Source organism: Hoplias malabaricus, chromosome 1 (assembly GCF_029633855.1).
Source record: "Hoplias malabaricus isolate fHopMal1 chromosome 1, fHopMal1.hap1, whole genome shotgun sequence".
In the NCBI taxonomy this organism is placed as follows: domain Eukaryota; kingdom Metazoa; phylum Chordata; class Actinopteri; order Characiformes; family Erythrinidae; genus Hoplias; species Hoplias malabaricus.
Window position 1 is genome coordinate 70,502,350 of NC_089800.1, and position 24,807 is coordinate 70,527,156.

At 40.8% G+C, this 24,807-nt stretch overlaps 1 protein-coding gene across 11 annotated transcripts in view; it reads left to right on the forward strand.

The window, feature by feature from the left end:
- ehbp1 (EH domain binding protein 1) overlaps positions 1 to 24,807 on the forward strand; it is a 205,612-nt gene that overhangs the window by 154,088 nt on the left and 26,717 nt on the right. For 9 of the 11 annotated variants that reach the window (XR_010802697.1, XM_066672430.1, XM_066672447.1 and 6 more), the window contains 3 exons: positions 3,657 to 3,795; positions 5,551 to 5,651; positions 10,276 to 10,402. Coding sequence is in view for 10 of the 11 variants with exons in the window: in XM_066672430.1 (XP_066528527.1) it covers positions 3,657 to 3,795; positions 5,551 to 5,651; positions 10,276 to 10,402 (367 nt within the window). In the remaining variant the exon portion in view is untranslated. The remainder of the gene's footprint in view (positions 1 to 3,656; positions 3,796 to 5,550; positions 5,652 to 10,275; positions 10,403 to 24,807) is intronic. The other 2 variants (XM_066672438.1, XM_066672482.1) reach the window with 1 other exon arrangement.

A 24,807-nucleotide genomic window follows, 5' to 3' on the forward strand; every position in this document is an offset into this window, starting at 1 on the left:
TCCTCACAAAGCGTTTTTACAGAGATCCAGAGCCAAGCTTCATATGAGCAAGTCAAGCGTGGGAGTGGCAAGGAAAATCTCCCTTAGCATACGAAAGAGAAACCTTGAGAGGAACCACAACTCGTTGAGGGGGAGCCCATCCTCCTCTTGTCAACACCAGAGAGCACAGCAAACAATAAAACAGCAGGAAAACTACTGATACAGATAATGAACTACAGGTAATGGCAGGTGGTCAGTGAAAAAGTCAGCTCAGGTGTAAAATTAATTTGGACTAAAACTAGACTTTTTAAACATGTTCTTCATAACTGTTTGACCTTGTCTCACTTTAAATCTCTGCTTAAAAGGCATTATGTTGTTGTTATTATTATTATTATTATTATTAAAACAGTTGCTTGCATGACCATGCTGGTGAAACATGGCCAAGATGTCATACAGGATGCAGAGGGGCAAGGGCTGGATAAGGGCAACACCAGGGAGTGCAGGAACAGGGCATTTCGACACATGAAAGAGAGACAGGAAAAAGAAAGTTGGAGAGGAGGGGACAAATAAGGGGGTAGTACAGAGAAAGAAGAAGAGCAGCACGGTGAAAGATAATTAATAGCTTGTGATGGAGAGCATCAAACTCGATGACTAATTTTAGAGCAAGAGGAGAGCAGAACCTGCTTTGTTCATGTGGACCATGTATGACTCCGGTAGTGGTGGGATATAAATCACCACAATCAGACAGCCTAAAATGCTTAGAGGAACACTTATGACTGCCCATTTTGGTTATGTAGCCTAATTAGGAACCCTGGTTGGTTGTCCTCGTGCTGCGTGTGAAGGTAGAGCCATGACCTCTCTTCCCACCCAGAGAAGGACAGGCCAGTCTCTCTCCTGAACTCTCAGCCTCGGAAGGCAGAAGGGCCATCGCTGGGAATCAAACTGTCAATCTAAGTATGATGAGGACCCAAATGTGGATCCCCAGCTGAAACTTGTGCAAGCCGACAGCACTTCGTGGCCTTTACACGGTCGCCTCGTTCACAGACCCCCAGATGTATCACTTTTTAGGCCAAAACATCCAATTTGTTCCACTTCAACCCTGTAATGTGAGCCTAGAGGCGAGTGTTTGAATCGATTGACTAAAAGCCCTTGGATCTGAGGCGACGGGAAAGCTAATTACCGCAGGGTTTTGAAAAGTCATTATTTAAGACTAAACCGACAAAACCTTTGTGTGTGTGTGTGCACGTGTATGTGTTATGCCTGTGTGTTTGTCTTTATTAGCCCGTCTGCTTCTCGTACACACACCGGTGACCTAGCGTAGCGATGCTAACAACGTCTCTCCCCTTTCTCTCTCAAGCAGTGGAACGTGTTCGCTAATTGCGAACTTTATTAGACGTTTTCTCCTTCTTTATTATTAACGCAGTCTAACATTGTTCTGGAAGGAGCTGCTGTTTCGCTTTCCAGTCCGCTTCCCAAACTGGGGCTCGACTCATAATAATAACACATTTCAGTACAGAGTTGATAGGGATACAGCGCCACTGCCTTCCTGACACGTGTTTGCCTCCAAAACAATAGCCGCTTTTCATTTGCATAATCTGAATATATTTTCTGGCTGCGGTTTCGTTGAAAGTCGACTTAATTGCCTCCTTCCCTTTTTCTGCCTCCGAGTTTTAATGCTGGGCCAGTGGAGGAACGGCGCGGGGAAAAAAAAACCCGTTCCTCATTTCTCAGCGGTTCATAATTAAACTTTTTTTTTTCTTTTTTTTGGGGCCATGTGTGTCTAATTTGTCCTTTGCTTTAATGTTAACCCACTGTTTGTCGCCTCTCTCTTTCTTCTCCCGCTTTCCCTCCCTTCCGCTTTAATGGTTATTTAAATGAGTGTGTCCTCTGCTTTTTTAAGTTAAGTGATGTTTCTACTTACACTTACTCATCTCCCCACTCTCTCTCTCTCAGACACACACACACACACACACACACACACACACACACACAGAGAGAGAGAGAGTCTCACTCAATCACTCTCCCTCTGTTTGTGTTTTTTTTTCTCTGCCTCTCTCACACTCTGTCTCCTTCACTTTTGCTCTTTCTCTCTTTCCTGCTCTTTTTCACTCAAATTCTCTCACTGCTTTTATGTATACAGAGCTGCTGGAAATGTCTTTATGACAGTTGTCTGTTTATCTGTGTATTTAATGTTTATATATTCTTTTTTATGTTTTATTCAGTTTATTGCATATTCCATATGTCATTTTTAGATATTTATTTATTTGACTTTCCTGATGACCCTGTTTAAACCATAAAGGCATTTTTTATCATTGTTTCTCGAATCCCTTCTGCCCCTAGTCCTTCACCACTGATCACAGCAGTGTGCCCACAGGACGCTTTTGGCTGGATTACATTTGGTTGGGACTATTCTCAGTCCAGCAGTGACACGGAGGCATTAAACTCCAGCAGCACTGCTGTGTCTGATCCACTTTTACCAGTACAACACACACTAACACATCACTACAGTGTCACCGTCACTGCAGTGCTGAGAAATCTCCACCTGAATATTACTCTAGTTGCACTAGTGGTCCTGCATAGGCCCTGAGACGTGTCATCTCCTGCCAAACCTCTCAAAGGGGCAGTGGTTGCAATTACGGCTTGTTCGCTGGGAAGAATTAATCACCTCTACACAATGGGCACATTGCACTGTAAAAATGTAATCTGGACTCTGTCTAACAGAGAAGAGTTTTATTATGGTGTCACGTCATGTAGAAATACCACCAGTAAACACTAGATTCATAAAGCTTAATACATAATGTTTCTCTTTAGGTACGTACTGAACAGTATTTGTGGAGAGCTATATCCAAGAGTTCATATAAGTATCTTCTTTAATAAACTTACTTTGCTCTGCAGTGACTGTGTAACAGCTTTATAAATACTCATATAAAATTGTGTACATTTTTCACTCTTCAGTTCTCAGATAACATTTTTTTTAGGTGCTGGTGTCCAGAATAAAAGGGTATTGTGAAGTTTACGGTAGCTGTACTGACCAGATTGTTAGCTGCTCTCTCTACATCCAGTTATCCGTACAAGGCTGTGTCCGATTTTAATCAGTGCCCTGTTCACTATATAGTTCACTACATAATGAGTAGCGGAGGGAACAAAGTAGTGGGGCAATTTGAACATGCCTCATGTTGTGTATGACAAAAGCAGCACGTTCTGCAACCCATCGAGGAAGAACTGAAGGGCCTGCAGCTCGGAAAAAAGAACCTAAATATGAGTCTGGGGTAATGTTCCACCATCAGGAAATCACTTAATGTACGGAATGCAAACTCTTGAGTGGACTGTGGTACTCAGAGGCAAGACGATCTGTCTGGCAGACCTTGGTGAATACAAAGTTATACTGATGTAGAATGAGAGACGAAAAATATTAGCGCTTTCCCTTTTGGCGGTTGGTGATAACTGACCACCCATGGTCCTGACCAATGAAGAACAGCGTGAAAGGGGGCTAACAAAGTATGCAGAGGAACACACTGAATATAGTCCACAATTATAGAACTACAAAGTGCATCTATACGGCAAATGGAGCTGATTTAGTGGACAGTGAATGTAGAAACTGATCTATTTATATGTATTTTATTGCTTTGGCAACAGATAAACGTTTTTGAATTGAATGTTAAAATCTCTCTGTGTAGAATAATGCTGATGATCTGAGGGCAGAGCGTCTGAGGAGAGCTGCAGAGCGATTGAAGAATCCTGTGGTGTTCAGTAAAGAGTCTGCAGTGAGGAAGACTCAGCTCAAGTCCTTCAGTCAGTACGTCGAGACTCGGCCAGGTGAGACGGCTCCAGTGGCTTCACCTTCACTTTAACTCGGACACATTGCCTTTCTTCCCACCATCCACAGCATTTTATACCAAGAAAGGCTTTATCTTCAAAATATCATCTTTTCATGAGATGGTTTCATAGACTATGAAAAACAGCCTGAGCTGAATATTCAAATATTCCTCTTCCACCAAACCTGATATTTGGCACACTGCATTTGGTTCTCCTGCCTCTACTGAGCCCAGATTAATCATTTTTGGCACTTTTCCACTGCATAACACTTATGTATTTGAGTCTACTCAGCTCTACTTGCTTTTTTGCCCTTGTACATGGTACATTTTCCACTACATTGGCTCCAGTAGCAAAATACAGTCTGTGATGGGACAGGCTTTAAAAACCACAACAGCACATTCATTGGTAACATTCAGCCTGGTTTGCTACTTGTGTATTAGTGTGTTGTTGATTTTGATGTTTTTTGTGAGTGAACCCAGCTTCAGCACACAGTTGTTTGACAGATCACTGTAGATTTGTTTATTTCTTGTTTATTTCTTGTTGCACCGTCCAGCTCTCGCTGGAGTCGTTTGACTGTCCTCAATCCCAGGAGCATTTGAACTTCTTTAAATTTACAAACTGTTACTGTGAATCAGATAAAAATAAATGTGATCACTTCTGTAATTTGGAGATTTTGTGGTAGAAGTCTGCAATTTTTTTCATGATTGACCAATCATTCTGGTCATTCAGTGCTCTGCAAGGTTTACACATCACTGTTTAGTCGCTACTCACCTCACTTCAGAGTGTGAATGTACTACTAAATGTACCCAGTTCCACTGATAAGTTCCATATACAGTATACGTTCCATATAATGTACAGGGGTTGGACAATGAAACTGAAACACCTGGTTTTAGACCACAATAATTTATTAGTATGGTGTAGGGCCTCCTTTTGCGGCCAATACAGCGTCAATTCATCTTGGGAATGACATATACAAGTCCTGCACAGTGGTCAGAGGGATTTTAAGCCATTCTTCTTGCAGGATAGTGGCCAGGTCACTACGTGATGCTGGTGGAGGAAAACGTTTCCTGACTCGCTCCTCCAAAACACCCCAAAGTGGCTCAATAATATTTAGATCTGGTGACTGTGCAGGCCATGGGAGATGTTCAACTTCACTTTCATGTTCATCAAACCAATCTTTCACCAGTCTTGCTGTGTGTACTGGTGCATTGTCGTCCTGATACACGGCACCGCCTTCAGGATGCAATATTTGAACCATTGGATGCACATGGTCTTACTGGTGCAATGTGCAATTAATGAAGATTGGCCACCAGGCTGCTCCAATTTAGCCATGAAACCTCCTACACTAAAATGACAGGTGTTTCAGTTTCATTGTGTAACCCCTGTATATATTATTTGCCGTAACTAAAAAGCAAAAAAAATAAATAAATCTGAGCAGAGATGAGTATGTACCGTGCAGCGGAGAATTTTAACAAATCTCTGACGATCTCTTTTTGTGCTGATATTTCTTTCAGAAGCAGTTGATAACTGTAGAAATGTTCATTTCTGTGCTTTACAGCAGCCTCAGTGCGGTCTGGGTCAAGTGTGGTTAAAGCGTCCAGGCACTTTTTTTTAGGTTCACTGTAGTTTTAAGCAGATAGTATTTGGACCATCCATAATAGATCCATAATAACTGTGAAAGACCTAAAACTGTGTGTACAAAATTGTCCCTTTCTTTCAATCCATTCAATCCCATTCATCCTCTCCATTCTCCAGAGGTGAGAAGGCAGAGGTCGGTTCCTGAGGAGCTGAAGCGAGTGAGTGAGGATAAAGGAGGCTTTTCTGATGCTGAGGGACGGAAGCCAACTGAAGAGGAGGTATTTCTGTTCTCATATATCATAATTGTTTTTGACCAAATGAGTGGTGACATCTGTTTTGGAAATTGGAAATTAAGTGTATTGTTGTCCCTTTAGTACGTACAGCTTGTACTCTTCTGTAGATTTTGTAATATGATTGTGACAGTTAGGTGGCACTGAGCCATCAATGACTATATTTGTGAGGTCAAGAGGTCAAGCCCCCATCCCCCAAGATGTTAAGTAAATAACTAGAAATTAATAGAACCGCAGGGGTGTTCAAACTTTCAATTTTTTTTACACAGATTTAACCTTTTTTAACATAAAGCCTTGTTTATTTTTAAAACTCTACTTATTTATATTGAAATATAACTTATAAAGGAAATATTGAACATATACAATTATTTTTTCTCAAATAAAGGAGACACAATCATTTAAAATTCTGACCAATTTGTCCCCTCCTGAATTCGTACAAATAAGAAATAATAAAATGAGGAAATCTAAAGCAGGTGGAAACATAGGGTCAGATAGAATGGTGCTAACAAATGCAGGGGTGTTTTGGCTAACATAACAGAATTGAGCAGTTAGTGTTCTCCTCCAAAAGGGTTCAAATGCAGTGATTACAAAAGATGCTGTAGTTTGATGTGAAAAAAATGAGGAATCTGAAAAAAAAAAATATATATATATATATATATATATATATGTTTGTGAGATGGCAACATGAAATCTGCAAATCTTTGTAAAATACTGTCCAATTCAGAAATGACGCTTTCAAACAATGAACTCAAGATCTAGTGTGAGAGAGCTTGTGAAGTAGATTTAGAGCTTTCTTGCTCTCTCTCTCTCTTGCTCTCTCTCTCTCTCTTGCTAGCGCACTCTCTCTCTTGCTCGCTCGCTCTCTCTCTCTCTTGCTCTCTCTCTCTCTTGCTCTCTCGCTCTCTCTCTCTCTCTCTCTCTCTCTCTCTCTCTCTCTCTCTGTGTGTGTGGGGTTAATGGGTGTTAACCCGGCCATTACGGAGCTGAGGCTGAATTACCCTGCCGATGATGTTTGCATTAATATAATATAAATGGTAATTTCTGCCCTTAATTACTGCAGTGTGGGGGCGCTGATCATGTGTAAAATTGATTTGTGGGAGAAATGTTCTGATAGAGCAGCGAGAGGGGAGCACACTGTGATGGACAGCTGCAGGAAAAAGTGCTGTCGAGGAGGAAAAAAAAATCCCTTTCCTCCTACTCTGTCCTCTTCCTCTTTATCTCTCTCTCTCTCTCTCTCTCCCCCTCTCCCCCAGACTTCCTATTAAAAATAAGGTGGATCAGCACTAAATATATATATCACTCTACAGCTGTCTTTAACTTTGCTTTAACTTGTGAATTTAAATGTACACATTTTCCCCTCCCCTCCACTCTTTTTTTTTTTTTTTTTTTTTTTTTTTTTTGAGAAGGAGAGATCAGTGGATGGAGGCAGAGATAGGAATGTGTGTGTTTGTAAGCATTTTAAAGTGTCAGTTTGAGAGTGGGCAGATATTTCACAATATATATGATCAGTTTGTGTCAGTGGCACGGCTAGAATTTTAGCTTAAAAGATATATTAACATTAGAAACCATGTTAATAGCCATAAGGATATAAAGCACATTTTAATAAATAAACTCATCATGTTTTTCTAAAGTAGCTTAAAAAATGTTAGAGAGCGTAGTTTACTTGTTTTTGATTTTTCGGTTGGAGATGGTGGGGGGGTGGGGTGCTTTGCTCACAGGTCAAGGGTTTCCATACTTTAGCAAACTATACTAACCCTAAAATATGTGAGTTTGGCAAACTAGTACACACGATATTAGCATACTACACTTCCCTTTCTTATTAACAGGATTTTATTGTTGCTGTGACAAGACACGTCATACCAAGCTGCAACCACAACACTGATCTCTGCCTTTTTTTGCCAGATCACATACCGGTCTGGCTTAGAAGAGGCATTTTCACTTACTGACTGACTCCTTATGTTGAAACGTGCATGTGCAAGTAGGAGCTCTTAGTTCAGCCATATTTCACAGAGAGAACTTAAAATGGCGCTACTTTACGTCTGTTGTTAGTTCAGCCATATAATTCAGCCATAATTCCCAGCTGGAAACAATGAACAGTAGGTTCTTCAGCGCGAATCATGGCTGAATAATAGGAAACATGACAGGAACATGCTCTGTTTGTGTGTGTTTCTAGGGCTGTGTTTGGCGCAACACCATGTGCTTTTGCCAGAGCCTTGGCTCTGTGTTGGTAAGTCCACAAGCTCAGCAGGGCAGCTCAGAACTCGTCAACATTTACACACATTATATTATATCTCACAGGGAGAGGAGGACTGCTGAATTTGTCTCATTTCCCATGAGTGTGTGTCTTTGCCTGAAATATTGTAAAGGGAAGTGGTGGGAAGACATTTTGTGACATTAGTGTGTTTTGTAAAACTCCATATAGTTGCGCACAGCCTCCTTAAACTTCACATGCTTTAACCTGTTACATTGAGTAAATAAGTCATTATAATTCTTAAAATCAACAAATTATTCTTGCTCTTTACATGAACAAGAAAAACACTGATGCCAGTGGTATATATTATGAACAAAACAAAAGCTCCTTTTTTCATTTCTGCATTTATTAGTCCTGCCCTCCATATTTTCTGTACAACACAATCACATAATAACAGCTACTTGTAAACAAAGACATTGATAGGAAGCACCAAAGCTTCTCCTGACCTTCCAAATGACCAGGGTGTGTATTTTGGACTTTCCTGTTTTTGAAATGCTAGAAACACATCTGTGACAGTGGTTATACGGCTAATGGTGGTCCTGCAAAACTAGGCTTGCCTAGTTTATCTTTGCTTTTGTTTCAAAGGCTGAAATTCAAATATCTCCCTCCGCATTGCATAGTGCACAGTGTAGGTCATAAAATAATGGGTTTTATAAAATAGTTCATTGTGTGTCTGAAAATAAAACCATTTATTTTCCACTATAAGTTTCACATCCCCCTGTCTAACGTTTAGTGCACTGTTTGTGTTTATTTATATTACATTTATAATATGTTAATGATAAACAGAATTTTGCCCAGATGTGAGAAGCTCTTCTCTTTCCGTTTTCTTTTGGATCATTACTGTACTCAAAAATTGACTGGTTCTAGGTCTTTTTAAATGTCATTATTATTATTTTTTTATAAGTCCACTCAACTTTGACTTGTGTCTGTAATACACACTACATACTTAAACACTAGTTTAAATTAGTATTAAGTTAACAATTAGCAAACCGCTAATGTCTCAGCATCAGAGGCATAGCAGCAAGCAAGTGTTGTGTTCAGATGTGACATGTAACTCTGTTCAGATGTTGCCATGGCAATAACAACCAATGAAAAATATTTGATGATTTATGTTTTTTTTTTTTTTTTTAAGGTGGGAAGGGAAAAAAAAAAAAGACAGATTGGATTTCAAATAGAGGATTTGGACCCCCTCAAGCCATGCCATATCCACATTGGCAGGGCGTGTGTGTGTGTGTGTGTGTGTGTGTGTGTGTAGTCAGCTCTCCTGCTGTCAGGCCTCAGGCATTGCTCCACCTTTTTTGGTATATTTCAATTAGTGTATTTTTGTCTCCTGACTGGTGTCCTACTGAAGAGTCCACTGACCCTCTTCAGTGTGGTGTGTCTACAGGCCGTTTGTTGAATTAGTGTGCTATAAGCAGTGTTACGACCCCTATTATTGAGTCTTCACTGCAGTCATAAATTAAGAATGTGAGCAAGAAACCGTGTTTGTGTGTTAGCAGGCATGAAAATTAAGCCCACCCCCCACCCCCCACCGCCGACACTGAGATGTGACCCTGACTGGTACTGCTACATATGAAATCTGAAACGGACCCTAACTTGATCCCTAACCCTGCTGAATCAAACTGGTGTTGCTAAATCTGAAACCCGAAGTTGGCCCAAACTAAATCATACCCTTATTTTGAGACCTGGCTTGTTTATTGATAGCTGTATATTAATTGTTGGAAACACTACAATAAATGAGTTCATGATCCTAATGTAAGCATTGTAGTGACTCCCACTTAAAATAGGCTCTACAAGTAAATTCATTAGAATACATTTTCACTATTTAAAATATGATGAATCAGTAGAAAATAATTAAAAAAAGAACTAATAGACATTAAACAAAGACCAATGAGTCAACATCCTATTTTTTTTCTCCAGCTGTCATAAGTGTTTGAATATTGAACGTGACACTCATTCAATGATTAACCCCCCCATCTCTCCTTCTGTCCTTCTCTTTTCCTCCCTTCTCATCTTAATCCCCTTCTCTCCATCACTTTTTCCTCCTCTGTCACTTTCCATCTCTTTTCACCTCTCCTTGTCTCCCTCTCTTTCCTTCTCCATCCACTTACCTCCCTTCCTCTCTTATTCTCTTCCAATATTGCCTCCTCTTCTTTCTCCCTTTCCTTCTATCCCATTTTTTTTGTCTTTCCATTTCCCTTTTCTTCCCATTCTCTCCCTCCCTCTCTCTCTCTCTCTTTCTCTTCTTCCCCTTGCTCTCTCCCTCCCTCTCTCTCTCTCTCTTTCTCTTCTTCCCCTTGCTCTCTCCCTCCCCATCTCTATCCCCCCATCTCCCCCTTCTCTCTGTGTTTTCTCTCTCAGCAGAACGTGTTCAGAGACACGAGTCAGTATGTGGTTGGTGAGCTGGCGGCTCTGGAGAGCGAGCAGAGGCAGATTGACTCGCGGGCGGCTCGCGTGGAGAAGCGTCTGCGCTATCTCATGGACACAGGTACCGCGCCCAATTACGCCGCAAACAGCACCGCCAAATTGAGCGTTCACTAAAACTCTTGTGGAGTTTGGGAAGTGGCGGCGTTTGAAGCGGGGATGGAGGGGCCGGCCTTCTCTGGGCCGCGGCGATAAGCCCCCGGCTTCATGGGGGCCGATAACGCCACTGATAGCCAGCCACTATTGAACACAAACCCGCGCAGCCGAGCGCAACACACAGCCTATATCTGCCCTTCATTGATATGCTGGAGCACAGAGAGAGAGCAAGAGGGAGAGAGAGAGAGAGGGAGTGGGGGATGAAGGGAGGGTGAGAGAGGAGGGTTGGGGTGGGGGGGAATAATGTTGAAATAATGCAATACACACAGATACATGCTTGTGCTCCCCCCACAACCATGCCCATCTCTACTAAACAGGCACACACATTATATATGAGCGAGAGAGTGCACAGAAGAGGGGGAGAGGGTGATGAAGGAAAGGAAAAATATCAAATTAATTAAATGAATGCATTCCACCTAAATACATGCATCTCTGTTAATGTATGTTATATATGATGGAGAGTTGGTGTTAAAGATGAATAGGTGGATGGAGGGCTAGAGCAAGAAGAAAACAAAGAGAGAAAGATTGATACACGAAGGATATAAATAAGAGAAATTGTGTTACGAAGAAAGAGGTAGGGAACACAGGATAGAGGAAAAAAACAGAATAGTGAGCGGAGAGTGAAGATGAGACAACGCTAAAGTAGAAGAGGTGCAGAGGAAGAGAGAAGGGATAGAGTAAGATTAGAGAGCACAAGAAGTGAGAGAGTGAAGGATGGAGTAAGGGGTTAGAATTAAGAGGAGAGAGTGAGGAAAGGAATTGAGAGGGTATAGAAAAGAGGGGTCAGAGAGCAAGAATGAGGAGAAGGGGAATAGAGAAAGGAGGAAGGTGAATGAGGAAGATGGAAAGAGAGATAGAGAGCCAGAGGGAGAGGAGAAAGAGGGAACGAGTGAAAGACTGGACCAAAGACTGGGGCCCAAAATTTTAAATGTTAAAATAATGCAACACAAATAATACACACTCATACTCATACACACACACGACTGAAATTGAAGAGCAGCGTCCTACAGTCCAGCTTTTGATAGTAAATAATCATCTTTCCGAGAGAGAGAGGGAGATAGAGGTTTATATGCTTCTTGGTCACATTGCTCTCGTATCAAAACTATCTCTCCATTTTGTGTTTGTCAACACTCCCCCTCTCCTCCTCCTCCTCCCTCGTTTCTGCGTGCTGCTCTTGGCTAGTCTCGAGTCCACACACACACTCACACACCATTGTGCCAACCTCAAGGGCTTTTCTCTGCAATGTGATATAAACCTGAACCCACAGGCCATTCAGGACACAAACCAAACAGACTCAGATACATCGAGACACACTTGGAGAGCCAGAGATACTCACCTCAACTTTTGTAACACAACCTCATATCTATAAATGGGTACTTTTACAGGAGTAGGGAAAAGCAACCTCATTTTTTTTAATGGAAGTAAATGCGAGAGAGGTACTTTTGGAGCATTTCTATTAAAATAGTTCACTGTTAATCTCCAATAATCTGTTGCTCTTTAAAATAGTACATACCTTTTGGCATCAAGGGCAGCTGAAATTTTCAAAGAATAAAATGGACACACTGGCGGCGTGGTGGTGCTGCAGGTAGACGTAAAGCTCCGGGGTCCTGGGCCCTGGGTTCAGTCTGCGCCTTGGGCCACTGGCTGAAAGGAGTTTAGTGTGTATGTTCCCCGTTTTTCTGTGACTGTGTGAAGTAGTCCACAGGGGTGATTGTGTGTGAGATGCCCTGAGATGGACTGGTGCGGTGTCCAGGGTGTTTCCTTCCTTGCGGCCAATGAGTCCAAGTAAGCCCCGTACCATAGCAACCCAGAACAGGATGGAGCAGTTACAGAAGTTGAATCAGTGAATGAATGAAAATGGCGCAACAAGCCGTACTGTCCTATAGCTCTCCGGGACAAAATATACTATTTTCAAACTTTTTGGACACTCCTTCTGAAAGTTGATTTTAAGCTTCTGTGTTGACTCGTTGTAGGCATACTCTATTGTGAGCGTTGTTGTCTGCATCACTCTGCAATTACACCATCAAACCACTAGGGCTGAATCACATACATCTTCCTCAGTCTTATGATGTAGGAGTATTAGTTTTATAATCTATGAAGTGCACTATGTAGGAAGTAGGGCTCTGTTTGGAATAGAGCAGAGTTTACATGCGGTGCCAGGAAAAGGACAATTACAACACTGGCACGCTTCTCACCTAATTCCCGCTCCTTGTTGCAAGTTGGAGTGATAATTATGATCCAGAATCGATCATCTAACATTAGTACCAGATCTCATTAAAAAGACTGATGCGATCAAGTCCCCACATCTTCCATCTTCTAACGTAAAGCCATCCCACCAGAGTAGATGTTACTGCAGCAAAGAGGGCAGGGGGGGACACTCCCTATTAATATTACTGATTTCATAAGAAATACCGATTGGTTCTTTAAGCCTAAGATGGTGTGGTTTAATGTATAATACTCTATCATACTCAAATCCACTTTGTATTTCCCTTGTTGAACTCTGCTGCTCTACACTTCAGTATACTGCTCCCAATTACCCCCAAACCAGGCTTAATCCCCCTAATTGCATATTGAAATGGCCATAAAAAGACCCTCTTACAGTCTCATACTCCTTCACTGAGATATTCCTAATAATTATCTCAAACTAATTATATAAAACAATTATGAATTCCTCCCCTTTGATGTCACGGTTTGCATGTGTCTGACTTCTTTAAGTGGAGCGATACTGAGGAATCCATGTTTGATTTTCATGTCCCGATGAAAGCAGCCATGTGGACTGGGTGGGACACTACCATTCTGATTGCATCTGAATAATTGCCCTGGGGTCTTCAATATCTGTTATTTGGAAAGTGGTAAAGTGCACAGGGCTCATGGTATGTGTTTCAATCTAATAAAATCAATATCGTGAAACAACAGTCACTGCAAAACCTTTGTATTTATATTTGTCCATATTTCACCTGCTCATTCTGCATGTGTTGTGAAACTGAGCTTGTTAACAAAAACTTTGTCCCTCTGTGCTACAATGACAGCCTCTACTCTCCTGGGACGTCTATTAAACTAGATGTTTTATTATGTCTGTGAGGATTTGCTGCCCTTCAGCCATAGTCGAGGTGCAGATGTTGAAAGGGTTTGTACTGGATCACAAACTCCACTACAGTTCATTACAAAGGTATTTTATGGTCTTTGAACATGCCAAGGAATGTTGTTCCACTTCTTCATATCTCATTGCTGAAAGGATTTAGACCTTTCGAGCCCAGGCCTTGCATTGACCATGAACATCTACGTCCACAGTTCAGGCACATAGGAGCTATATTCACCAATTTTGGACACTTGTGGATCTTGTGTCCAAAATCAGTATAGAACGAAAGTGAGTTTCCTTCTCTTTAATATGACAAAATAAAAATGCTGCTGTAATAAAGCATTTTTGCACTTGAACAAAATGATGGCAGCAAAATAATGTGTAAACAAAAAATTTTAACTGGTTTGTATTCATTTTTAACAAAATCAGTACACCCTACACTAGTGGAAGATCACTTGTTTGTACTTCTAGGATTGTGTGTCCACCTTTGATGCCAATAACAGATTGAAGCCCCTTTTTGCATGGAGGACACTAGTCTAGCACAGATCTCTGGAGAAATGTAGAGGATTCCACAGTGTCTTTAGGATCATTGTCTTGTTGAAATATTGGGTTGTTTTTTTTCTGCCAAACATCTTGAGATAAGGATTAACCTCCAATAAACTATTCTGCATTACAACTGCTGCACCTCCATATTAACCATATTATTATCCATAATATGTCCTCCACCATGTTTTACCACCATGATTTGCAGTGGGCACTATGCAGTCACCTTGATAGTACTGAACCCCATCTGAAACATAAAGTTTATTTTTGTTTCCTCTGACCAGAAAATGTGGTGCCTATAGTCATTTACCTTTTATGTACTTCAGCAAATGTCAATCTTGAAGTTTTCGATGTTAGCAATGGTTTTCTCCATAGAGGTTGACTTCCAGCAACGTTTGCCGCAGTGTGTGGGCATTCACTGAGGTTTCTGTTTCCATAAGTCTAAGCTGTAAGCACTGGAACATGGGTTTGCTTATTTGGAATCGTAAAAGTTGTGTAAATTGTCGGCAGGGCATCTTTTGAGGATGCCCACTACAACTAGCGTTAACAGTAAATTTGCCACTTCTAATACTTCCTGCTGACCACAACTGTTATTTGGCTTATGCAGCTTACTGATATACTTATATCATTTTGCATTTGTTTTATCAGTTCTTCAGGCAGTGTTTTCCAATGACGAGCCATCACGTGATCAGTCCAGTGTTACATCTAGGGGATCTATATTTTAAAGTTTGTAGGCATTCTAAAAAAAGTTTCATCCTGAGTGGCTCAGTTTCACACACTGTAAGATTACCATGGTTGGACTGCTAACTATGCAGCTCGGTGTGGTTTGAGGCAAGTGAGATGATTCAGGCATTCAGTTAGCGCTGATTTCATGGGAGTACTCTTCTTGTTATTTATTAATTATATTAACCATGTAACACCAGTGCAAAGCTAAAGTAAATTTTAGACACCAGCTTCCAAGACCCCAGATTAAGCCTAAGCCTATTGCTGTTTTGTCTGAGACTAGGTTTAATCCATGTCAGGGTGACTGGCTCTTTGAGTTTAAGGGGTTTAAACTGATACTTGATCTTGTGTGACACTCTCTGTGAGGAAAAACAAGCTTTTGTCTACTAAGTCACTCGTCGTTTTATTCATTTGTTCATTATCCACTTATTTCATTCATTCGTTTGTGAGTTTATTGTACGAGGTAGGTATAAAACACTGTAACTTATTATTTCCCCATTTCTCCCTTTCTCTCTTCCCCTCTTCTCCCCCTCATTTTTTCCCCCCTTGTCCTCTCCCCCTCTGCTCCCTCCTAGATTAGGCGCTGTGCTGAATTCACTGCCTTTTTTTTTTCTGTTGCATCGGCGCTCCCCAGAAGAATTCACAGTAATTGGGCTGCTTAATTTATTTACTGGGCGCAGTTCACAGCACATTAGAGAACGGAGATAATTGAACAAGAATTGTCAAGTGTCTTCTGATATCAGGCACATTACAGAAGGGAACGCGCATAAAAACTCCATTTCTATGCAACCATTGTTTATGGTAATTAAGTACACAGATTTATTCCTTGGTTGCCTTCCAAGCTTATGGCAAGCGCTATTGTTGTCCTCTATTAATATGTAATCAGTAAATAGTTTAATTTTCTAATCTGCAGTTGGAGAATTCACTTTCTAACAACTCTTAATTACGCTGGTGCCCTAATGATGCGAGCGCCAATGGACCTGGGCTGGCGTAAACGCAGGGGTGGCTCCAGGGGAGTGTCCACACCCCCTGCTTAATGAACTTGTTTTCTTTCACCAGAGGGACCAGTGTCCTTCACACCCTGCAATAAAAGGAAACAGAAGTTATATGCTCTAAAAAATTGCTGCAGCAAATATATGATCGCTACCAGCATAGGCCTACTATTTCTGCTTGTTATGACAGCAGCGTTTAACCACTTACAATTTCATATCTTTAAATCACTTGGTTACTATTTGGAATTAGTCAGTAACAACTATTCGATAGCCACTGTAAACTAACATTTACAACATTTAATCAGTAATTAACATGCAAGTTCTGTAGTTATGAGGGTGAGGAACACTTATAGGGGTGGGTCTATTATTCAGAATTTTAGAGTTTAAGAGGTTTAATTGTAGACCTTATAATCACTTAATAATTGAGTTAAATGAAAGCAAATTTCACTTACTTTAAATTTTCTGCATAGGTATATTGTAAGGTTTTTTTTTTAGACTACTTTGCTGTACAGCACCTAATATGGACCTTGTGTATTTCAAAGTGATTTAAAAAAAATCTGGCCTAAAATCTTAATTCAGAGCAATTTGAAATAGTGTCTCGGTGATCTGGCATTGTATTCCTAACCAGTTCATGCAAGCTCAGGGAAATTCAGAGGTATAAACCCTTCAGATGTCTGTTTTTTTTTCTCTCCACCACTGAATAATTGAGTTTCACTAGAACAGAACATGTTACATTAAACTACTCTCAGTGAAGGTGTGTACATCTGAACCATTTAATCATGCAGCAGTTGTCCTATTTAATATCATGACTTATTTCTTTTAGTCGGCTATGAAACTATTACTTATGTTCTGTAGTTATGTGAGAAACCGTAGTCCTCCATACGGGTGCAGACAGGCTTTTAGATATGAAGGGGTTAAATGTGATATTGTCATTCCAATTTTTGAAATAAACATGTCAACTTTGAATAAAATGAAGTAAAGGAGAAAAAAATGAAAGGTCTATTCACTTTCAAAAGCGGTCAATCTGTTCGACCACAATACAGCATTGAAATTTTTCCCAGGCGCCGCATTGAAGCGTTATCACGGCCCGTTTGATATCCAGCAGCATCTGCGCTATTTATGCATTCATGCAACACATATGATTTTCAAATTGCCTTATAACCCGCAACAATGAACGCAATTATGAAAATAATGGCATTTAAAGGCGCTGTAAGAAGCTCACACCTACGGAGCCTGCTTGATAAGACAGATAAAAAAAAAAAATAAAAAAAAAGGGGGGAACGAAGGAGTTTTAGGTGAGATTAACATATGTTTAAAAATTGCACTTGAGCCTGATAAGACTGACACAGGTTTTATTGCACCCTAATCCGTCTCTCTCTCTCTCTCTCTCTCTCTCTCTCTTGCTCCCATTCGTCTCTCAGTTGCAGAAATTCATACAAGGCGCATATCAGCAGCTTAATGTAGTCCGAGGCCCATCTCGCTTCTCACAATAACAGGTCTCGCCATTGTGTTTACGTTGTGTCTCAATTTTTTTTTCTTCCCCTCTCAGACTTCAGAGCTTTGTTTTGTCTCTCTCCACTTTAATGTTTTTTCTCCCACAGCTTTAATTCTGTTTGCCCTCGTTTCCGTGGGCCGTCGCCGTGGCCATGCAGAAATAATTGCGTACGTTTAGACTTCTGAGCTCCACCGAGAGTTGCTTGTGTGTAAGTGTGTATTGGATGTGTGTGTGTCTGTCTGTGCGCGCGCGTGTGTGCGCTCATAGCCGTCCCCCCTTTAGTTTGACTAAAGATTTAAGCTGAGCTACGTGAGTAGCATGGGGATTCGTCTCTGAGCTCCCGCAACACAAACAGCTAGCGCAGCTTTAAGTATATTATCAGGCAAGTTCTTTCAGAAACGTATTGCTAAAGAAGCTTAACATTAATTATTGTAACTTTGGGAAGATTACATCCACGGCAGCCTTGTAAGCGGTGGCATACTCCTCTTGACCTCCTATGCATGAGCTTAAAGACACAAGAATGGCATTTCCCCAGCATTAATGGGATAACCAGTATAATCTTTCAACAGTAAGAGAGGAAAAAGTGTTTAGAGTATAATACCCGGCGTTCTGAGGAAGAGACTATTTTGTGATGTCTCTTGTAATCAGCGCACTCTAGTTTACATCACTGTATTACTGGCAAACTCTCTCTCTCTCTCTCTCTCTCTCTCTCTCCTACCCTCTTTTGCCCTCTCTCTTTCTCCCTCTCACTCTCAATCTCTCTCTCCCTCTGGACTTTGCATGCCGGTTTGGTACCTTGTCCACTCTAATTTCAAAGACCAAAGACTTCATTTAGCCTCCCTGCCAAGCAGCAGTAAGTAAAGCCCGGAGACAAACGTAGGAATTTGCCTCATAAAGCCAGCCTTTGGGAGAAAGCCGGCAAAGGCCAGCAGCAGATCAGGAGGTGACTACCTCTTCAGATTTTAATGCTGGACTTTGTGTGCCATCCACACACACACACACACACATACACATACACACACACACTTCAAGGGCTGGTTAACATCAGAATGGTCAATTTTCAGCTGTGGGCATTTCTCCTTTATGCATTTTTTTAAACCTTTGTACTTTCATTTTTGCATACACAGGGCCTGGCTTGGAAATATTTTCTAGAGTTTACTCCCCCTGCTTTTTCTCACTGCTTTGAACTTAGGCTCTCATAGAGCTATACTTCTCTACTTATATTTCTTGAATTTCCTTCCTGAAAATGTATAAATATCTTTGCTGTCCTCTAACATAAAGTTCATGAAAAGAGACTTTATTTTAAGTAATAATGGATATTTTAAGAGTTTGAATTACTATATTCCTAATGAAATTTTCACAATGGCCAGGATGTCTACTGTGTTCAGATGATAGAAAACTGAAAATGTAAAACCATTTCTGGACACTGATGGAGTGCATTTTGCAAGTATATTTGTTATATGTTCTGTACACAAGCTCTTTGAGTCGTTCATTTTGCATTTAATTCGGAGCGACCTTTTAAGGCCAACGAACAAACAGAAGCCTTCTCCTGTTTTATGTAATCTCTACAGCCTGGTGTATGTTGAAGCAGCAAAAACAATTTAATTTGTTAAGTTACACTGACTTTGCCCCCCTTCCCCTTCTGCCCTACACTTTCCTTACACCATCATCAGCTTTTCCCACATGTAAGGAATGCCCCCCCCCTCTCTCTCTCTCTCTGTCTCTCTCTCTCTGTCTCTCTCTCTCTCTCTCCCCCCTCCTTTCGGCCTGGTGTCAGCCTTTCAAACATTCTTTAACAGTTGGATGAAAGGGGATTTTTAGGAAGATTAGGGAACGGGATCCTCCAGGCATTGTCTGAAAATCTTAAGATAAAACGCGCGGGCTGGATAGTGGATGGTGGATGTGTTTGGTGGGAGGGGTAAAGGCGGAAGAGGGGAGTTTGTGGGGTGGGGGTGTTTTTTGTTGTTTTTTTGTTTTGGCTGTTTGAGATAGGCTTTAGTGTAGAGAGATGTGTAATTTAGAATTTAGAAATTATCATCCCTTTCTTATATTGTCTCCCCTATGCCCTCTCACTCTTTCTGTCCCTTGCTATGTTGTTCAGTGGCCTCGTTGTCCTTAAATTGTTGGTGTGAAGTTAAGTTAAATGCCGCTAACATGAGGCATCGCAGGAAACCAGCGATAGGCCCGATTAGCATTTTCCTGAAAAAAGAAAAATAAAAAGGGGGGGTTGGGGGGGGGTATCTAACAATGACGCCGCTTATTATAATCTCTCTTTTATTGAAGCATCTCGAGGCCTTTTCATCGCCGACTCTCCGGCTGGTGTTCCAGTAGCACTCAGCCAAAGCTCGCAGTGTCTCGCCCCGCAAAGCTGCTCTGGCACCCACCAGCAGACACACAGACCCTCTTCTCGCCAAAACTCCACTGATCCGGCCCTTCTCTCCCCTCTGTTTTTCCTCTGTTTTGTAAATGCTTTGCCGTGGCTCTTTTTTACTCTTTATTTCTGATGTTAAGTTAAAAATTCTTTCTTCAAAATATCAATTTTTAAGGCAATGGGAGGTTATCATATATGTAATTCAATCAAATAAGTTTTGCTATGCTCAGCCCCAAAATTAAGACCTTGGTGGGGCTTTTTTTTCCCTCTCTTCTCTCCGTACAGTTCTAGTTTGCATAATTGATCATTATTTGGTTTACAAATTGCCCACCTCCAATGTAATTGAATTTTAGCAATGTGCTCCATTAATGGGGCTTTTCATATGGTAACCGATTAAGACGCACTTTACAATCAAGTGTAATGACACAGGGGGTTGGCCTGTAATTAGGGCTTTCACGTGCTAACAGCCCCGCAATGCTAGCCCAGTAGTTGTTCATTTGCCTTTGTATGGGCCGAGCACATTCCTGGTGGCTCGCTCCGTCACCTTTATCATTATCAGCCCCCTTCTACCTCCACATCCCCAAAGCACAGCAAAGCAGGCCCAACCGGCTCATTTCAGCTAATGGAAATGACAATTTGGACGCCATTGTTCTGCTGTTAGCTTGCTAAGTAGGGAGAGATTTTGAGATAGCAAGGGAAATGAGTGTCTGTACTTACAGTAGGGAGGAGACTCATTATCAGTGTGTCCTTAAGCAAACCTGAGAGAGAGAGTAGGCAGTGAAGGGGGTTAATAAGGGAGGGGCAGAACAGTAGGGGGTTGAGGGGTAGAATCCACAGTGCAGATGTGGAAAGGAAAGCTAATAGTGTTAGCACATCCATTACTCCCTCAGCTTAATTCATTAAGCAAATTGGGCGGTAACCGTGTTGGCCCTGTTGAAATGCGTGCAATATGACACTGCTCAAATTTGTTCTAACACATGGCCCGGAGGGGAAGGTCCCACCATGCTAACGCGAGGGGGAGGAGACAATTATGCAAAGAGTTACCCAGGAGGGGAGAAGGACAATATACACACACTGGAGGCACATCCATGCCCAGTTATCTTATTCTCCTGTTCTCTTTATTAGCCCTAGACCAGCACAGTTTGATACAGGGTTTGGATTTAACTCCACTGATTTTTTTTTTTCTTCAATTCTGCACAATTTTGAGTTTAGGTTTGTAAGTTTTATACGTTACTGAAAGTGGTTTGATGTGAAATCCTCAGAATTAACACAGTTGTGGTAATGGGTTTTTAATGCCTCTAAAAACCCTCACATTGTCTCATGATAATTTTTAGAATATTATGGCATAACAACAGACAAATAAAAAAGAAATAAAATCTACTCATGTTGGGGAGCTATATTAAAGGTGATCCTGAAGAAAATATTAATCAAAAATGACGTTGGCACAGCTGGTTCCACCACTGTAAATTAACCAGTTAAATTAATTAAATGAATTTCTCTACAATCAGTTCATATCAAACCACTCTGGATGACTTAGTTTACCTCTCAACCACCAAGTATAATACAGACGTTTATGTAGAAATTGTATAAAGTAACAGTTATGGTTTAAAGTTTCAGTTAGGTAATCCATCAAAGGAGGTCAAATGTGGACAGGAGAAGATGGTAGGATGCTGAGTGAGTTTGTAGCACTGCAGGTAGTTTGCTGCCTTAACATCTTTAGCACAAGGTGTAAACATCTGTCCCATTTGCTGAACATCTGCTGAAGAGAATCCCGATAGATAGATTAAACTACGAAATGATTATTACATGAAAAAGTAATTACTTGTCGTATATGAGGCTATATATAAATATATACACACACACTATTTCTACTACTGCTAATAATATTAGTAATTAATATTAAAAATAAAACAGATCATTGTAATATAACCATAGTTGTACCAAATTTATTTATCATTGTGTTATTTCTTTGCATATAGATACATATATTTTTATTTATTTTACCTAAGAAATTATTGCTCACTTTCCTGATTAAACTTAAACCTTCTCTTCTGCATTCTTCCATACAAAATAATTTGGTTATTTTCTAATTATTCTGGTTATTATTTCATTTGAGGTTTGAGTTTCACAGGCAGGATGCCATTAAGGTCTCCTAAATTGTCAGAGTAATTCCTGGGTTTGGTAGAAAGAAAGACATTAGTGTATATTTGATTTTAAACATCGTCTTTATGACCATTTTAACACATTGTAACAGTGTCAACAGTTTAATAGAAACAATATAAAAATAACTTCACCAATGATAGCATTGTGTTGGGATGAGAAACAACAGCCATGTTTGAGGGTGTTGGGCTTGGGTACAGTTGGTGGGGGTGGGGGGGCTGCTTTAATTTGACTATGTGGAGATTTGTTTCCTCCTTCCTTTTTTGGTGACTTCATGCAAACTTGGATCCATATGCATGCATGTCTTCCCTCTCCTGTCCTGGAGGGGCTCTCTCCCTTTTTTCATACACTCCCTCATACCTCCCCCCAACCCACCCCCCCAACCTCCAATGCCAACAGGCCTCTCCTCTGTCAACTAATCAGTGCCTCAGATAGATGCATTGTGGCCCTATGCAAATCTATTTACATTGGAATAGGGCACTCAGGGGATGCTAAACCCAGGCACCAGAGTTTGAAGAAAGAGAGAGAATACCCAAGGCCAACAAATAAATGAAAGTTTGCCCAAATCCGTGAGATAATGGGCACTGTGTTCAGACTAACCACGGAGGACAGATAAACGTGGGGATTACTTGGGGGTTTTGCATCAGTTGCTTTCTGCTGGGTGGCCTCACTTGTCAAAAAAGGGGTGGAAAAGGAGGGGGAAGGAGGAAAGAGAAGGTAAAAGAAAGAAAAGAAAAAGGAGAGCAAAAAAAAAACGTTTAACGCAAGGACATTCACATGGCACATTGAGAAAAGGAGTACGGCTAATTCCATCAAAGCCGGAGAAATCAAGTATTAAATTATGCCAGCCCCTCCCTTGCCCCACAGCTATTGTGGCTGCAATTGTTGATCACTTCGGTAACATCTGGTCGTGGTCACTTTCGGGGGGCTGCCTGGCATAAAGCCCACCACACGGTCCAAGTACTGCACCCCAAAATGATTCAGATCTGCCTTTGAATGGCTAGATGAATAGATGGAATGAGTGTGAAGGCAGGTACTGGAACTGTAGGACGCTCTTAAAAATAAAGGTGCTAGAAAGGGTTCTAGAAGCGATGCCATAGTAAAAACACATTTGGTTCCATAAAGAACCATGTTTGTTAAACCTCTGAGACTGAGCGTTGGCTCTTTTAAACCTTTAAGTTCCGTCACACTCATCTCTTTAACAAACATGGTTCTTTATAGAACCAGTGGTATTTTTTCCTATGGCATTGCTCATAGAACCCTTTGTAGAATCTTTATTTTTAAGAATTTTATCCTACAGTTCCAGTACCTGCCTTCACACTCATTCCAACTATTCATCTAGCCATCTAGGTTTTTTACCCACTTTTTAAATTTACAATTATTAGCCAACGTGGTTCTTAATGGAACTAAATATGGTTCTTCTATGGCACCTTTCATAGCACTCTTTATAGCACCTTTATTTTTAAGAGTGAATTGTACAAATCACACACACGTACATCATTACTGTTGATAGTTTCATGTTTTGTCAACTTTTCTTATTCTTTATTTTTTTTTAACACACAAATACACCCTTCTCTTATTGCTTAAATTAACTTATTAATATTTCTCAATGAATGAACCAGTACAGATGGCCCCAAAATTGCTTGGAAACAAATGTTACATTCATTTTCATCATCAGGCAATATGAGGTTTTGTCTGGATAGAGACAATCTGCATAAATACAGCACAGTGTAGCAGTCATGGCATCTGTATTGCAGCCGTTGGAGAAATACTACTGGTATCACTTTAACTCCCAAAACATTTTGCAGGAATTGCTTTAAGGTGGGCTGTAATTTAAAGTTAAAGCAAAACAGCTGAAAGCAAGACCGATCGGTCCACAAAAGTGACATCTGATTTATTAGATGTGCACTTTGTGAGCATCTCTGGATTTCCACATCTCCAGCGAGGGGATGTTTGGCACGCCTGATGCTTGTGAAGGTTTGTGGCGAGATGCTGAGATGGTGCTGTTTGAATGTGGGGGGGGCTTTGAGGGGCAGCAGATTATGACTTGCATGGCATCTTCTCCCAGCTCCGGGGAAAATGAGCTGTTGACATTCTTCGGGGTCATCGTCCAAGATAGCAGGCCAACCACCAGGATTTCACAGATAAACCCATCCAACTACACCTTTATCCATTTCACTACAACTAGGAAAGGTTGAGGTGAGATGGAGACTGTTAGAAATGGGTTTTTCCCCCACTGGTGCCAATACTGCAGCCCTTCCCAAGCCAAGGGAGGTACAGCAAAATTATATTTGCACGCTTCTAGAGTAAACGTATGTCAACATGCTTTCAGACAGCTATTAAAGACCCAATCAGGAGCAGCGCTGGGACTGCAGGATTAGCGCTGTATTTACAGGCAACACAGTAAACGTGCTCGCCGTTGTTTGCAATTTCAAACCCACTGCTCTCGTACTGAAATCCAGCCTTTGAATCGCAGCAGTTGCTGACTAGGCTGTTAAAGTGATAGTTCAGCAAAAATATTTATGCATTCCATTCCCCCTCAGCCCAAATATAGTCCATCAGCCAATACATGCCTGGTGTCTGACATTTTCATCTTTAGTTTCGCACTTATCTACCTAACATAATCAAATCTGTGCCCTAATTGCATTGTCTTAGATACACTTTACTTCTGTATAATATTTTGATAGGACAGACAAAACTTAGGCTACAACCATATTAACAAGCCATTAATCTGACTGTTTTCATATTTCACCAAACATTTTTCATTAAGTATACACCATAAGAGTTGGATACCTTGTGGTTTCTAACAGTTTACCTGCTTTAAATATAGTATATGAACAGCCTTGGGGATGTATTAAAGAATGTATTTTTATTTTGTCCAGTTCTATTTATTTTGTCTATATTCTATCTTATATTTTTTAAATGTTTGATCTTTTTATTTACATGTTCA